Source organism: Spinacia oleracea, chromosome 4 (genome assembly GCF_020520425.1).
Source record: "Spinacia oleracea cultivar Varoflay chromosome 4, BTI_SOV_V1, whole genome shotgun sequence".
In the NCBI taxonomy this organism is placed as follows: Eukaryota; Viridiplantae; Streptophyta; class Magnoliopsida; order Caryophyllales; family Amaranthaceae; genus Spinacia; species Spinacia oleracea.
Genome location: NC_079490.1, coordinates 152,020,228 through 152,036,222, shown reverse-complemented (window position 1 = coordinate 152,036,222; position 15,995 = coordinate 152,020,228). Strand labels below are relative to the sequence as shown.

General features: G+C 38.2%; 1 protein-coding gene across 7 annotated transcripts; it reads left to right on the top strand.

Moving 5' to 3' along the window:
• The first annotated feature begins 3,224 nt into the window (after positions 1-3,224).
• On the top strand, positions 3,225-12,434 carry LOC110798759 (uncharacterized). Of its 7 annotated transcripts, none has more exons than XR_008919805.1 (7): positions 3,225-3,495; positions 3,756-3,925; positions 4,177-4,391; positions 4,511-4,567; positions 4,695-4,768; positions 4,854-4,898; positions 11,824-12,434. XR_008919805.1 is itself a non-coding variant. In XM_056827659.1 (7 exons), exon 7 carries the CDS (start codon positions 7,281-7,283, stop codon positions 10,386-10,388), a length of 3,108 nt encoding a protein of 1,035 aa, XP_056683637.1. In that variant the 5' UTR covers positions 3,225-3,495; positions 3,756-3,925; positions 4,177-4,391; positions 4,511-4,567; positions 4,695-4,768; positions 4,854-4,898; positions 6,633-7,280; the 3' UTR covers positions 10,389-12,434. The 7 variants fall into 7 exon arrangements, 3 of the variants coding, with proteins under 3 accessions (XP_056683637.1, XP_056683638.1, XP_056683636.1); XR_008919807.1 differs by having other exon boundaries at positions 4,511-4,588; XR_008919806.1 differs by having other exon boundaries at positions 4,511-4,607.
• The last annotated feature ends 3,561 nt before the right edge of the window (positions 12,435-15,995 follow it).

Genomic DNA, 15,995 nt, shown 5'->3' with positions numbered 1-15,995 from the left:
ACAAGAATGGCCCTCCAAGCCCATTCTGATGCTTGTAGGGCCATTCTTGTATAGAGGATGTTAGTACTTTGAGTAATAGTGTTGAAAGGGTAGTTGATGGAGTAATAGAGGATGATGTATGCTCCTCTAATTTGAAAAGATCTGATCTTGCGGAGTCCAAGTATCGGTTGTTAATTGACGGAGGGCGGGCTCCTCACCATTTCAAAGAAGGCTTATAAAAAATTAGATGTAGGAAAGTCTATCCATTATGTTAACTCTAGATTGAGTTCCCCTATGGTCATTCGTATAGTATCCAAATCAAGGAATTTGCCACCTAAGAAGAGAGAAGTTCATGAAGGGGTTTTGGATGAGTCCCCGTTTCTAGTATGGAAGAGTGTGTTCAAGATGATAAACAATGCTGAGAGCTCAAAACGACAAGGATAGAAGAATTCGTTAATGGGCGATAACGAAGTCTATATGGAAGAGGTAGCTGACAATGATTTTTTGAACAACCCGGGAGACAACAATTTTTGTAATGTCTTGTCGAGCAACCCAAAATGTGGTGACAGATCTGCAGCTTACATCATCCGACAAGGTCGAAAGCATGTTATAGAAGCCGTGAGAAAAGAGAAGATGTTAAGAGAAGATTCTGTCTACCTCGAGGAGGCGAATGACTGCAAGGAAACGTGCTTAAGAGATTGCTCTCACCTTGTTGTTGATTGCAGGTTCCGAGCAGGAATGAAGATGAGGATTGTTGCCCCTACCTTGGAGGTTCCAAGTCGGTCAAGGTAGTTAATGTCTTGTAGTAATGTGAAGTCGCGTACGGTTTTCATTCTCTTATGTGTTGAATCTAGTTGTAGACTTGCAGCTCTATTACTTTATCTTTTATGCTACTCATAAATGATCACAGGCTATTTATTATGGGTGACTTTTCTTTTAAATCCTACCAAAAACAAAAGGGAAAATAATAATTAAGGTCTAATTCCAAAGGAAAATTTGTAATTATTAATCCAACCTTTGCCCGATTTTCTTTAATTAAGCCTACTAGAGCTGTCAAAAATCGACCCGACCCGAAAACCGACCCGAACCCGACCCGAAAATACTGGGTCCTGAACAAGATTTTGTGACTCGTAACCCGATTTTATCCGAACCCGAACAACCCGAAAAGGAATGGGTCAAAACCCGACCGAACCCGTTTTAGACCCGACCGATTGAAAATCATTGTATTTATAGTAATAAATGAGATTATGAGAAAATTTAAGCATAAAAGACACGTTGTTTTTACTATTGTTCTGTGTAATATGATTTTAATTTGAATTATACGACATTTTATGATTGAATTTGACAAAATATAAACTTTCGTAGGAAAATTTGTTAACTTGTGCCAATATTTTGTATATTTTTCACCTAAATTAATGAAAATATAATGCGCGTTTTAAAATCTCTCAACCCGTTGGGTCGACCCGAACCCGAAAGTTCTGGGTCTTGAACAAGCATTTGTAAACCCGAACCCGAAAGTGACCGACCCGATTCAACCCGAACCCGAAAGTAAATTTTTACAACCCGACCCGACCGACCCGTTTGACAGGTCTAAAGCCTACCTATGCGATATTTCTAAATAATCCAATCTTTATGAGCCAACTACTATTGTTAAGCCTAACAAGTTATTAACCTGCTATAGGCGGTATTGACCCTTACGTGGCATATAACAATTATAATCCCCCCCTTTATTTTCTTTAATTGCTATTTTAATTTTCGTTCCTCTCTCCTCTGCAATTTTCTGCTTCATCTCTGCACTCCTCTCCATTATTTCTCTTCTACCTCTTCTCCACCATTGTCGATCCCTCATACGGTCATACCTCTCCATTCAAAGTTCATCAAAAATAATCAGCAATTGCTATGGCTGGGGTAAAGCAATTGCCTGTTGGATTTGGATCTTCTTCAAATTCAAGGTTTTTTTTTCTTTCTAAATTTTCAACAAGACCACAATAACCAACATCCCACAACATAAAAAAAACTATATTATTGCAACAGCTCGGGCTTTTATGAACTGACCATCAAGGAAGCCCAAAATTCAAAATTTACCAAAAAAGGAACAAAACGCTAAGGTTCGTAAGTTCACCTTCAATTGTACGATTTTGGAGACAAAATTTGAATGCGCGTGGATGAAGTCACCTATTTCCACAAGAAAATCGCTGATGATGTCATGAACCAGTACAATTGTGGTTGAAGCAGCAGTAATGGAGGAGAGAAGAATTGAAACACGGTACAAAGAAGAGAAGGGTTAAGGGTTTTTTGAAAAAAAAATGAAATCCTTGTTTAGGTGGCAAGTGATGATGACGTGTCCAATATTTTAGGAGGGACACCAACTTTAGGTTGTCAACGTTTTTAACGTTGACTTTGTAGTAGGTAACCGGTCAGGCTTAATACTAGTAGTTGGGTCATAAAGGTTGGATTATTTAGACATATCGCATAGGTAGGCTTAATTAAAGAAAATCGGGCAAAGGTTGGATTAATAATTATAAATTTTCCTTGACTTTGTAGCAGGTAACCGGTCATCCAGACTTAATAATAGTAGTTGGGTCATAAAAGTTGGATTATTTAGAAATATCGCAAAGGTAGGTTTAATTAAAGAAAACCGGGCAAAGATTGGATTAATAATTAGGCAAATTTGTCAAAAAGGACCTTTTATAACTCAAATTTTGCGAGAAAGGACCTTATATAATTTTTTTTGTGAAAACACACCTTAAAGTAATTTTTTTTGCGAGAAACGGCCTAAGGGAAGTTTCCGGCATTAACTGAGTTTTTCCGGCTATTGACTTGCACGTGAGCAGCACGTGTGGCTTACGTTGGCTAAAGACATTGATTTTCCTGAGTCTTGAATTTTCAAACTTGATTTTATTTCGATTTTTTTTTCCAACTTTATGTTTTTAAGCTTGAATTTTGGAGGAAGTTTGGGTGTGATTAGCAAAATAAAGTCACACGTGCTTCTCACGTGCAAGTCAATGACCGAAAAAGCTCAGTCAATACCGGAAATTTACTTTTGGTTGTCTTTCGCAAAAAAAAATTACATTAAGGCGTGATTTCACAAAAAAAAAATTATATAAGATCCTTTTTCGCAAAAAAAATTACATTAAGGTGTGATTTCGCAAAAAAAATTATATAAGGTCCTTTCTCGCAAAATTTGGGTTATAAAAGGTCCTTTTTAACAAATTTCCCTAATAATTACAAATTTTCCAATTCCAAAAACAAGTGTGACAGCGCAGAAGCCTACTTACATTTCCCTCGAACTTCTCAGTTAGAGGAGGGAGAAAAATCCATTCGTTTAAAATTTCACCGTGGAAATCTTAGACAAGACGACATTTTCCGGCGATGATCATCTTCTCCATTGAAAATCCAACGGCCACGATTTTTGCCGGAAAACGGAATTTCCTAGTGACAAAGAAGATGGCGAGGGCGAGGAGTTCAACGGAAAATGGTGTCCTAATTCGCGAAATTATTGAAAATATTTCCAAGGTTTTGTCAATTTACTCTCATCTTTCGATTAATGTCACTAATTGTTCAACCATAATGCTATAATCTGGGCTTGGAATGTGTCAGCCAAGAAGCAAAGACGAACTAGGGTTTTAGTTTTGTATAATTAGTAGCATTCCATGAGCGGTTACTCAACACAACAATGGCAGAAAGCGAAAACCCTAGTTCCTCTAATCAGATTTTCCCTGAAACATTGTATGATTTATTACTTAATTTATTTGATTGTGGAGATGGTTTTGCAGGGCGAAGAAGGTTAGTGATGCCTTAGACGTGGAATTAGCGCCCCACAGAGTGAACGGGACATTTTACGGACCAGAGGAGTACCTCCCTCATCACTTGCAACATGGCCGCTAAATGAATCGTTCTGAATACGATCACTACATGAAGAAGGCTCAAGGCTGCAGCCAGCGAAGTATGTGGTTGATCATAACTCAAAACCCTTGTTGTTTTAGTTACTTGTTATAATTCTGAGTTGATTTTGTTTTTAATCAATTACTACTATTCATTAAGGCTTTGATATTCGAAGCATAATACTGACAAGGTTAGATTATAATTTCCAATTTCCAAAATGGAACTGGTTGAAGTTATACTTCATTACTTAATTCTAGGATGGAATGTTGAATTACTGATGCTCAATTTGTTTCCTTTTCTGTTTTACTGCAGAATGCTTGCTTGGAGTTTGTCGATGTGGTAAAGTCAAATGTTCAGTTGGTTTCAGGCGAGCTGTACTACATCACCCTGTGGGTTGTTGACAAGAAAGACTCTCAGTTCAAACTCTACCTCGTCAAAGTTTGGCATAAGATACAAAGGTGCAAAGGTGCCAGAACTGGCAGTACAGATCTTTAAAGTAGTCCCCCCTGTCCAGGGAGAGGCACCTGGTAAAATAATGTATTTGGTGTACATTATATAAGTCTGTAAATTAACACTTCTATACTACAGCGTTATGTTATGGTACTTGTTCTGACTGCTTGTTGGTTCTTTGCTTTGCTATGGATAGAGGAGCAAGCATGAGCACTTGACGACTCACCAAGTAACCAAACAAAAAAAGATTTGTGTAAATATTTCTCACAACTATGTATTTGCCCCCTTTTCTTGTTAGTAACTGTGTTTCTGAACAAGATGCTTTTGTATTTCTTAAATTATTTTGGTACATGATTCAATTGTTTTTTTTGCTGTTGCAGGAAGGACTTCTGGAGGAAATATCCAGATCTTGAAGGCACAAAATATTGTCATGTTATTACACCTATTTCATTCTGTTAGTGCACATTCTATTATTACTTGCTTGTTTGTATATGTTACTGTGTGTGGAATCCTTGATTTTCATGGTGCATCTGCAACAGTGTTTGAAGATTGCTGGACTTAAGTGGCGATCCATGTCACTATATGTAAGTGTCTTTATACAGTATTACTTAAGAGCTTAAGAGCCTGTTAACCCTTTTCTTTAGACCCTCTCATATCGTAATTACTCTATCACACTAGAATTTCATATACCATATGTGTTATTCAGATTTTCTTATACCTTTGTTTACTGTTGAGCTCTTAGCTACTAACAATCCAGTATAAAGTTTATAGTTTTTTTAACCCTTGACAACTTTTGTCTAAATAGAATTATCGGTTCTACCTTTTCAGTCATCTATACTAGTATATTAAAAAGTGTTCTTAAGAATGCATATGTGTCATGTATACATCTCCTTATTATGCCACGATACCACTAATCAACATCATGACATGTCATTGACAACCAAAAAATATGTAGCAAGGATCGAACACCATACCTCTTTGTTAAAAGTTACACTTCCTACCATCTTAACCGACTATACCTTATGTTATATTTTCTATATAAGCAGATATGTTCTTTTTATAATAAATAACAAATTGAATAAAAGTGAATGAAAAAAAGGAATGATTATTTCATTTATAAATGTAAAATATTTTTATTTTCCTAGATTAAGCCTCAAAAACAAAGAAGCTTGGGGTAATATAATGTAATAATGAGTAAGAGGGGAAACATTGACAGGGATTGAGTAATTATAGAACAATATACATGCACCCGGGTGTGCACCCTCTCACATTTTCTCCTTACATCCGAGGAGAAAATGTGATAGGGACCACCAATGGGTATAAATATTGTCTTGGGGGCACAGTACACTAATAATTATCAGAGTAATTAATCAACTAATGATGAAGAAAAGGATCCGACTTTGTTTTGATTTTCGGATGTGGGGTTTCAGCTTGGGAAGTTTGCTATTCGGCCACTAACCCGTAATTCTATGACGACACTATCTATGTGGACACCTACTTACAACAAATAAATCCGAATAAAAGTCAAAGCTCGGGGCAACGCCCGGCCACACACTAGTTTTGTGTTATTTTGTGAAAATTTACGAAGAAATCTGGCATGTACTCATATCATTTATATGTTGAGTTTGAATTTGGCTTGCATCAGGTCCGGGAAAGATCTAGTGATGCGCTTTTTTAAATCTGAACATCCTGTTTAGAGTCCTTTGAATATCCAGTTTGACTCGGTTTGCTTTGTTTCACTTTTCTCTGAACTTTTATTGAGTGGCATTAATAGAATTATACCATGCAAGAAGAGTTATGATGTGAACCATCTTCTTGATCTACTGCTTTTTTTTTAGTGTCTTTCTTGCACTTGTGTTGGCTTATTTGCATTTATATTGTACAATTGATCAATTGCTATTCAAGTTGACGATATAATAATTCGAGGACAAATGGTGTATAGAGTGATGTAGGAATTTGATGTCAAGTTGTGCACAGATTGGTATAGATGAACTAGAGGATGTAGTAATTTGATAAAAGTGGTGTAGTGATTGGCGTTGGCGTAAATGAACTTGTTAAAGGGTGACACATGCTAGGAATAGAAGCTTTTTCACAAAATGGGAAGATGAAAAGACAAAGTTTTCCGTTGTTTCATTGAAGGTTAAAAATGTAGAAGACAATTTTTTGTCATTGCATAAATGTTTATACTGTTGAAAGTTAAAGATATGGAAAATTGTCAAAAAGGACCTTATATGACCTATTTTCGTTAGAAAACACCTTCCAATTTCTTTTCTTTTTTTGTGTCTATAATAATAATAATAATTCCAGTTGGTGTCCAGGCGGTGTCGACGGGTATCTTTTTCCGGTGGTTCATGCGTTCGTCTTCCGGTGGCAAAGGCGTTCAGTTTTCAATCGGCAGTGCAGTTTTCAATTCGGTTCTGTGATTTGTTCAGCTACGTGGTTTCAGTTTCCGGCATTTCAGTTCAGGGATTCAGTTCAGACGGTTCCACGTGGGTTGCAGGCGTTTTTCAGGCGGACCTCTCGTCTTGCTTTTGGTCAGTTTCTGTTCGACGGTTTCTGGAAGTCTGGCAATTTGTTTGGTTGACGGTTTCTGGAAGTCAGGCAGTTTGTTTGGTCGACGGTTCGTGAGTTCTTTCCAGGCAATTTGTTTGGTGTTTCGTGCGGCGTTTTTGTGCGTTGTATTCGTGTCATCTGGTTCGGTGTTTGGCGGCGTTCTAGTGGGTGTTTGGTGTTTGGATTATTCTGGTGGTGTTGCGGGGATCGAATCACTGTTTTGGTGCAGTTTGCAGCGTGGTTATTCTGGCGAGAGTGGTGCAATTGCAGCGTGACTGTTTGTTGTGGTGTGCAGTTTGGTGCAGCGTTGTTGGTGTTGTCTTGTTGTGGTTTTGAAGTGGCAGGGGTTTTGTGTACTCCGTTTCCTTTGGTTGTCTTATTTATTTAGGATAACCTTTCCACGGTTCTTTGATATGGCGGCTTCCGTGGAGAAGTTTCATTGCCCTTTTGTGGGTCTTAGCGGGTGCCAGGATGGAGGTGGGCGTGGTTTGGTGAGGAGTTCTCTGATCACTCACTTACGTGATCGTCATTGTTGCACTGATGTGCGGGATGTAACCCGTCATTCCCTTATTACCAATTTGCAGGTTTTTACTACGGCTGAGGTGACCTTTCGTCGTATGGGAATTTGGCTATGTGGAGATTGTTTCAAGACGCATACTCATCGTATTAGGTGTCGACATGGCAGTGGTTCTAGTACGGTTTTTGTGGACCCACCTGATTCTGGGGATGGTACTATTCGTTTTACTCTCTACGGTATTCAAAAACCACAAGCTCCTGCTTCCGAGCTGTCTACTTCTGTTGCGCCTCGAGAACATCATTTTTCTTTTGATGTTGCTCTTCTAAACACTTTATGGTCCAAGCGGCTGCGTTCTGTGAAATCCATCCCTCCCAAATGTCGTTTGGGTTTTTCGCGAGTTCTGAAAGGGGCGCTTGATAAGGTGATTTGCAGACCAGATGACATCGCTTGTTGGGTTCAGTTGCTCGTGTTACCTCTTTGTGTCCTCAAGACTTTTTCTCCACGAAGTAATCGTGAGTGTTCCTCCGGTGTTAGGCGGCGACAACAGGAAGAGAGTATCACCTCTGCTATTCGTTCTTGGGGTGTGCCTGGTGGTTCTGAGCAACTTGTCATAGACACATTGGCTAGTGTGTCTCCCCCTCTATTGGATGTTGACGACGACCATGATTTGGCGGAGCGTAATATTAAGCAATGCAAGAGAAAGATTTCTGACGGTCACTACACTGCTGCCGTTAGGGTTCTTTCTTCCTCAGGTCTTGCCCCTTACAATGATGCTACTCTTGCAGATTTGCAAGCAAAGCACCCTTCCGTTCCGGTCCCTACCTTGCCGGATATCCATGTTGATCATCACCTTATTGCTTCCTCCGCTGTTGTTTTGGAGCAGATTAAGGGCTTTCCGCGTGGTACTTCGTGCGGTAGAGATGGCTTGCGTGCTCAACACCTTTTGGATTGCTTGGGTGGTGCTGCTGTAGCTGTTTCTGATGAGTTGGTGGATGCTATCACTCAGGTTGTTAATCTCTTTCTTGCTGGAAAGTGTCCTGCTGAGCTTGGAGGATACATTGCTAGTGCTCCTCTTACGCCACTTATTAAGCCTGGTGGGGGTATTCGGCCTATTGCCGTGGGCACTATTTGGAGGCGCCTTGTTTCTAAGGTCGGGGCAGCTTTGATTGGTCCGCGTTTAGGAAACTACTTTGGAGGTCTTCAGTTTGGAGTTGGGGTTCCAGCAGGTGGTGAGGCCATTCTCCATGCTGTCAATCGGTTGGTTGAGGCTCGTGGGGCTGATGTTGGCCTCTCTATGTTATTGGTGGATTTTCGGAATGCGTTCAATTTAGTTGATCGTTCGGCTTTGTTGCGTGAGGTACGGCTACATTGTCCTGCTCTTTCGCGTTGGGTTGAATTCTGCTACTCTTCTCCAGCGCGGCTGTATTATGGGGAGCATACCTTGTGGTCTTGTCAGGGTGTGCAGCAAGGGGATCCTCTCGGCCCTTTGCTTTTTTCTCTGGTTCTACATCCATTAGTGTGTCGAATCAGAGACTCATTTGATCTATCTCTTCAGGCTTGGTACTTGGACGATGGCACTATCGTTGGTGACACTTTGGTGGTTGGACAGGTCTTGGAGTTGATTTTGGAGGAGGGTCCTCATTTAGGTCTCCATGTTAATGTTGAGAAGACGGAGGTTTTCTGGCCTTCGGAGGACCCCCGCAGTCGTCTAGAGGGTGTCTTTCCTACGGATATTGCTCGTCCTGCGCTTGGTGTTAAGTTGCTTGGTGGCCCAGTCAGTACGGATTCCTCTTTTTGTAAGGAGTTGGTTTCGCAGCGTGTGTCGAAGGCTGTTGTGTTGATGGATGCTGTAGCCAAGCTTAATGATCCCCAGTGTGAGTTGTTGCTTCTTCGTGCGTATACTGGAGTTTCTAAACTCTACTTTGCTATGCGCACTTGTCCGCCTCATCTTTTCGAAGCGGCCCAATTATCCTTTGATGTGGCTCTGCAGGCTTCTTTAGAGCGCATCGTGACTGCTTCGGGACCTGGGTTCGGTGACTGGCAATGGCGCCTTTCCACCTTGCCTTATTCTTATGGAGGATTGGGTGTTTATTCAGCTGGTGATGTTCGGCATTATGCTTTTCTTGCATCCCGTTTGCAGTCTTCTGGTTTGCAGGATTCGCTTCTTCGGCTTTCAGGTGTTGATGGTCCGGGACCGGCCTTTGACGATGCTCTTGGTCTTTTCAATAGGACCGTGGAGACCGACCTTATGCGTAGGCCTAGTGAGATCGCTGCCCCCAGACTCATGAAGGAATTGGCAGACATATATTTCACGAAGGTTACTGCTGATGCGGAATCCGCCTACTCCTTATCTTCGCGTCTTGTTGCCCTATGGAAATCACAGCAGGGGGATCACTCCTCGGCTTGGTTGCGGGCAGTCCCCATCTCGGGGTTAGGCCAGACTATGAACGGTAAGACTTATCGTTCGGTTCTTTGCTATCGGTTGGGTATTCCGTTGTTCTCTTATTCGACGCCGTGTTCTGCTTGCTCTCGGGTTTTCGACGGGGACATTTATGGGGATCATGCCGTGTCTTGTGCTGGGATTGTGGGTATCAAACATCGACATAATGTTGTTCGTGATACCCTTTTGGATATTTGCTATCGGTCGGGGATTTCTGCTCGCAAGGAGGTTGATGTTGGGCTGACTAGTGAGAGTGATGGAGCTCTTCGTCCTGCAGATATACTGCTTTACTCATGGGATGGCGGTCTGGATGTGTGTGTTGACTTGACTGGGTCTTCCCCTATGACGCAATCTGGGTTGTCAGGCTTCGTTCCGTGTCGGGTTGTGGCGGTTGCAGCGCAGCGGAAGCAGGATAAGTATGGGGCACGTTGTAGGGCTTTGGGTTACGGTTTCTTTCCTTTTTCCTTCTCTTCTTTTGGGGAATTAGAGAAAGGGGCTGTTTCTTTGCTGAAGCGGGTCCAGACGTACTCCAGGGCTCAAGACATTGGGCCCCCACTCCTCTAGCTATGGCGATCAACAACAACAACAACAACAACAACAACAACAACAACAACAACAACAACAACAACAGTTAGATTATTGGTCAAAGTTTTAGATTTAATATGGGATCTGTATGTATGTTGGTGAAGTGTCTCTTTTGCTGCTAGTTTGATAAGAGCATCTCTAATGGTTGTAGCTAGGGACTTGCTTGTAAGTTTTAGAAATTCCAAGCTACTAGCTTGACCATTGGAGTTGAAATGATTAATTAGCTTGGCCAAGCAAATTAGCTTATTTTAGCTAATTTGCTTGAAAATATTTGGCCAATGAAATAATATTAAATTAAATTAAATTAAAATATTGATTGAAAAATATGGCTTCATTAAATATCAAGCTAGTAGCTAACCACTAGGGTACTAACTAGCTAGAAAGGGAAGTAGCTTGAAATACATGACAAGCTAATTAAGAAATTAGCTTACCGTTGGAGATGCTCTAGCTATAATGAGAGGATATAAAGTTGGTAAAAGTTTTGGGAGTCGGGGCTTTGACTGCGTCTGCTATTGGAAAATTGGAACTTGCTTCTTTCAGAAATCACTAATTGTGGTCCTCCAAATATAGTGTAGGCGATGTTCTGATATTGTAACACGTACCGATGTGCTGACAATAGGGATAGTATCGAGTCTTTGAAACAACCTTAGCTTTACTTGTTGTACATAAGTTTTGCTTCAGGGTTTGTAAGTGGGTACAATAATCACTAGTTAGAAGATCTTGTCACTCGAATTACATGAACATCATATCATGACACCAAAAGTATTTATGTCGTTCCCTGCTTTATGGATTAGTTTGGCTGACTATATCAGCAATTTCATCCCTCGTTTTTTCTCCTGGATAATGAGTCAGAATAATGCTTGTGAAGCTAGTAATGTTGAATAAGGTCTGTGACAGGTCTCATATTTTAGATTTCATAACACCATGCAGAGGTCTGGGTGGCCTATACAATTTTGGCGGCCCCTGTTTGTCTGGATCAGATTTACATGCTGAAGCATTAACATCTTTCAGACATTGTATAGTACTAATTTTAGAGGTCTGTAATGTACTGATGTAAGCATGTCGCATGAATTATTATATGACAAGATTACCATGTACTCGTACAACTTATGTGGCTGCAGATACAATCAATAGGATTTCCCAGACTGAAATATTTTTATGTTAGTTGGAGTTGTAAAATGCTCGAACTCACCCTTTACTAACCAGTGTTGAGTATGTTTGAAGAAAAATAAGTGTGTGATTATGAATCTGTAGAAATCTAGCGGCAAAGATCATGTAGTGGGTAAAGATAAATTGTTCAGGTTCTTTCTACTTTCTGGAATGATGATAGAAAATATGTGTTATTTTGTGTTATCCATTGTGTATTCTCTGTGTATTCGCACTTTGTAACACTCTATTCTTGGGGTTTATGCAGGTAGGTATTATTTACTTTGGTGCAAATGAGGGGCAAGCCCCAACAAAAATTAAAGTAAAACTAGTTAACTAAGACTACTCGTGGCCAAGCCACTCCCACTAAGTCTTCATGTAGTATCTTCCCAAGCTCCAAAGGTGGCACTTGTATCATCTCCATCTTTGAGCTTTGCATCACATCCACATTTGCTAGTCAATCCGCTGCCCTATTGCCCTCACGATATACATGATGGAAGGATATCTCTTTGAAATTATTTTTAATTAGTTTACGGCAATTATGTACAATATGTACACAATCCCCACTATAACTTTCTAAGCCTTGTAGTGCTAGGATAGCAGCCTTGTTGGGGTTTCTGCAGGTAGGTATTATGATTTATGAGTTACAACTTACAAGTGATATATGATTGCTTGTACATTGATAGCTCAGATTTTTCAAGAATACTAGTCAATGGTACGTGCGTTGCACGTGACATTTAAAAATGCACTTCCTTCATTATTTATTTAGATAACACAATTTTTTTTTTTATCATGTTTTTCAATGTAATATTTCAATTACTAAGGTTGTACTTGCACTATTTTGACTTTTTATACTATTCACACAATTTAGTTTGACCATATTCCATTTTTAGTAAGTAAAAATAAATGTTAGTATATATGTAATACTGCGTATATATTTTCAAAATATTAACATTTTATAAGTTTTTATAATATGTAATTAAAGATATTAGTGGTCAACTTGTGCATTGACAAGCGTGTGCAATTAAATTGAGATAAGTAATTTGGGATGAGGGAGTGCATTTCACTTTCTACTCTGTACTCCTTAGCCACATGGATATATGCAATGGCACTATATGTCTAGAAGCATTAAGGTCCAACAAACCTATATTGTAAAAAAAACAAGTTTGTTGTGAAATAAAGAGAAAGAGAGAGGAAATTGGAAGAGAACAGCTGTATATTTTATTCCATGAATAGTAGGGTATATATACATACAATAGAATATGGTTTGTTTGGAGAACAATAAACCCTAGATCTAGAATATTCCAGAAATTATACTAGGGGTATAATGGGCATCCACATAATATTTCATAACACTCCCCATTGGATGTCCATTATTGAAGATTATGCCTCGTTAAAACCTTACTAGGAAAACCCTATGGGATAAAACCCAGTGAAGGAAAAAGAGTACATCGTTCTTGTCAAAGGACCAACTCAACCAAAAGCTTAAGCTGATGGTTGAAGCCTCAATATTAGTTTTATACTCTATCACGCCCCCTCACATGAAAGCCATTTGGGCTTGAAGTGTGGATGCAACATAAGCCTCCTCATACCTAGCGCGAAATATTCCACTTTGAAAGGAGGGGTGGATGAGATTCGAACCCGTGACCTTTGCGTCACGTTGGCTCTGATACCATGTCAAAGGACCAACTCAACCAAAAGCTTAAGCTGATGGTTGAAGCCCCAATATTAGTTTTATACTCTATCAGTTCTTCATAATACGCTTGAGATGTTGCGTCGTTAAAAACCTTACCAGGAAAACCCAGTGGGATAAAACCTTAGTTAAGGGAAAAAGAGTGCAACGCGTATTTCTCCCCCTGATGAATACATCATTTGAGATCTTCTAGTGCAATCGATCCAATATTGTTGAGTAGCTTCTCAAATGTAGCAGCATGGAGTTCCTTGAAAATTGATTCTCCAAAATTTAACTTGAATCTGCAATTCTCCACTTGAACAGATGAAGTGAATATCTTTATCACCAATGCTTTGAAAATAATACCTGTAAGATCATTTGTTTTTCTCTATCTCATTCGATACGTTTGTTTCGAGTTTCACGATGCATAATACTTTAGCTTCACCTTAGATAAATACATTTTCTTGTATGAAACTTATTCATACATATTGGACATATATACCTTCTTCTGGAGGTCATAAATGGTAGTTTTCAATCAATAATGATCAAACTTTCTTTGGTCATGAAAATTATAGATAAATAACAATATCATCGTTCAACTTGGAGGTATAATATAGCTAATAATGTTATTTATACTATGGTTCTTCTGGACCATAAAGTAAAATTCATCATAAGGATATTACATACTTTTATCTTATATTTTAAGATGATTCATATTTGTACAAGAATTCTTCTTTGAATAATTGAGTATGTGTATTTCATAACTCTTACGTACTCAAACTTCAGGTTGAATTGTCATTTCAAAAACACTCTTTTAAAGTTTTGATAACTTCTCATCAATGTTATGATATTCATATGCAAACTCACAGGGCTAGATGTTTAAGAACATCATGTATAATATCTTCAGGAACTTTTCTTATTTGCATGAAATCTCATCTTATAAATTTCCATAAAGTTGCAAATCCGTCTTACCATTATTTGGATTCATATTTCATATACGACATCATACTAGTTTTGAAACATGTTATATGAAATTATGACTAGATAATTCTATATCATACCATGATAAAACATAAAACAAACTAAATAGATGATGAATGATGCATTTACCTATTAACTACATATGTATATGAATGTAGGACTCAAATGCAAAACACTGTACACTGTGGATATTCCATAACTTGTTGGACTTCAGGCCCATGACCTCATTTGATCATTATAGTTATGTCTACATCGAAACAGACATAGATTTACGATCCCCAATTCAAAATCCATTATTTCTCGCATATGCATTATATTTCGGTTCCATCATCTACCGGTATCATCAAAATTCTTCAACATATATTTTTCATGCTATTCATCAATAATATCTGAATACTTATTCAATAAGTACCATTCATTTTTTCTCACGGGCCATCTATTATTTTTCAGATATCTATACCACTTCAAGGGTATTTCATACACTATATAATTAATAGTGTTTTCTTTATTTTCAAAAATATCATCAACTGCATTATCTTGCCATCATTTTCATATAATCACTATGTTGGAACCGTATATGTAATCTACACTTCAAGTGTAGAGATTTAAATAAATATTGGCAAGATATATATTTCTCAACACTTACTATATGTAACATTGAGCACCATGACTATCATACACCTTTATGCCTTTGAACATGTAACAATTTAACACAATCAAGTCATAGATGGCATGTACACTTACTCATATGGGGATCAATTTATTATCTTTCAATTTTGCCAACTTATTCTTGCTCGTCTCCCCCTAAATTAGGAAAATATTTTCAATATGTTATGGGGCATAAAAAATTTCACCAACTAAATAATACACTTTTCAACGTGTATTTTGATAAATATTACATACTTTTGTTCTCTTTTGGAAATCAACATTGATTTTGGGGAGTAGATATAATGTGCAGTTGTTTTCTTCATATTTTCTCTTTTCGTGCTGACGTATGATTGCCCCGATCAAGAGATTTATGATGCTTATTTATGATACTTAAATCAATCACAAAATACTTGTAAACTTATTGGTGATCTTCAAGTCACCTACTATTATTCTAGTGAACTTCAGGTCATTTACTATCATGGTGAACTTCAAATCACCTATACAATTTTTCAAAAATCATTAATATCTCTTGTATTTATTTTCTCAATCGATTCATTATAACTATTCGATTGAAATACGACTCAACCTCATCATTTTGTCCTGCCTCTGAATATATACAACATATGAGGGAGCGTCAACACATAAAATTTTATTTGATAAGAATTTTCAAATTCTCATAACGGGTGTTCTTAAACCCGGATGGCCTAGATTATCACATCATGCGTATATAATATTATATAAAATATTTCATTCGATAACTGCTGGTTATCTTCTCAAAGTGATCACTGTAATTATAGAATACTATAATTTGAACATATTGTGATGTGATACAAACTGGTGTCTCAATTATAACGACAAGACAATCTAAACAAAACTTATGGAAGATAGCATGTACTCTTCAAGAGTATCCATTACAACTTTGGTACATATCACAAAAATATACATCTTCAGAGTGTAGTATAGTACTCATGCTTATAGAGCGAGTCAATAAGACATGATCAAATATTTGTACCAAGTTTAACATATTGTATTATAATCCTGATCATATACTATTAATTTTATTATGTTGAGAGCTATCTCCCCCTTATCCTTGCATGTATGTAAATTTGGTTCGGATGGCGTGCTACAATGTCTATTAG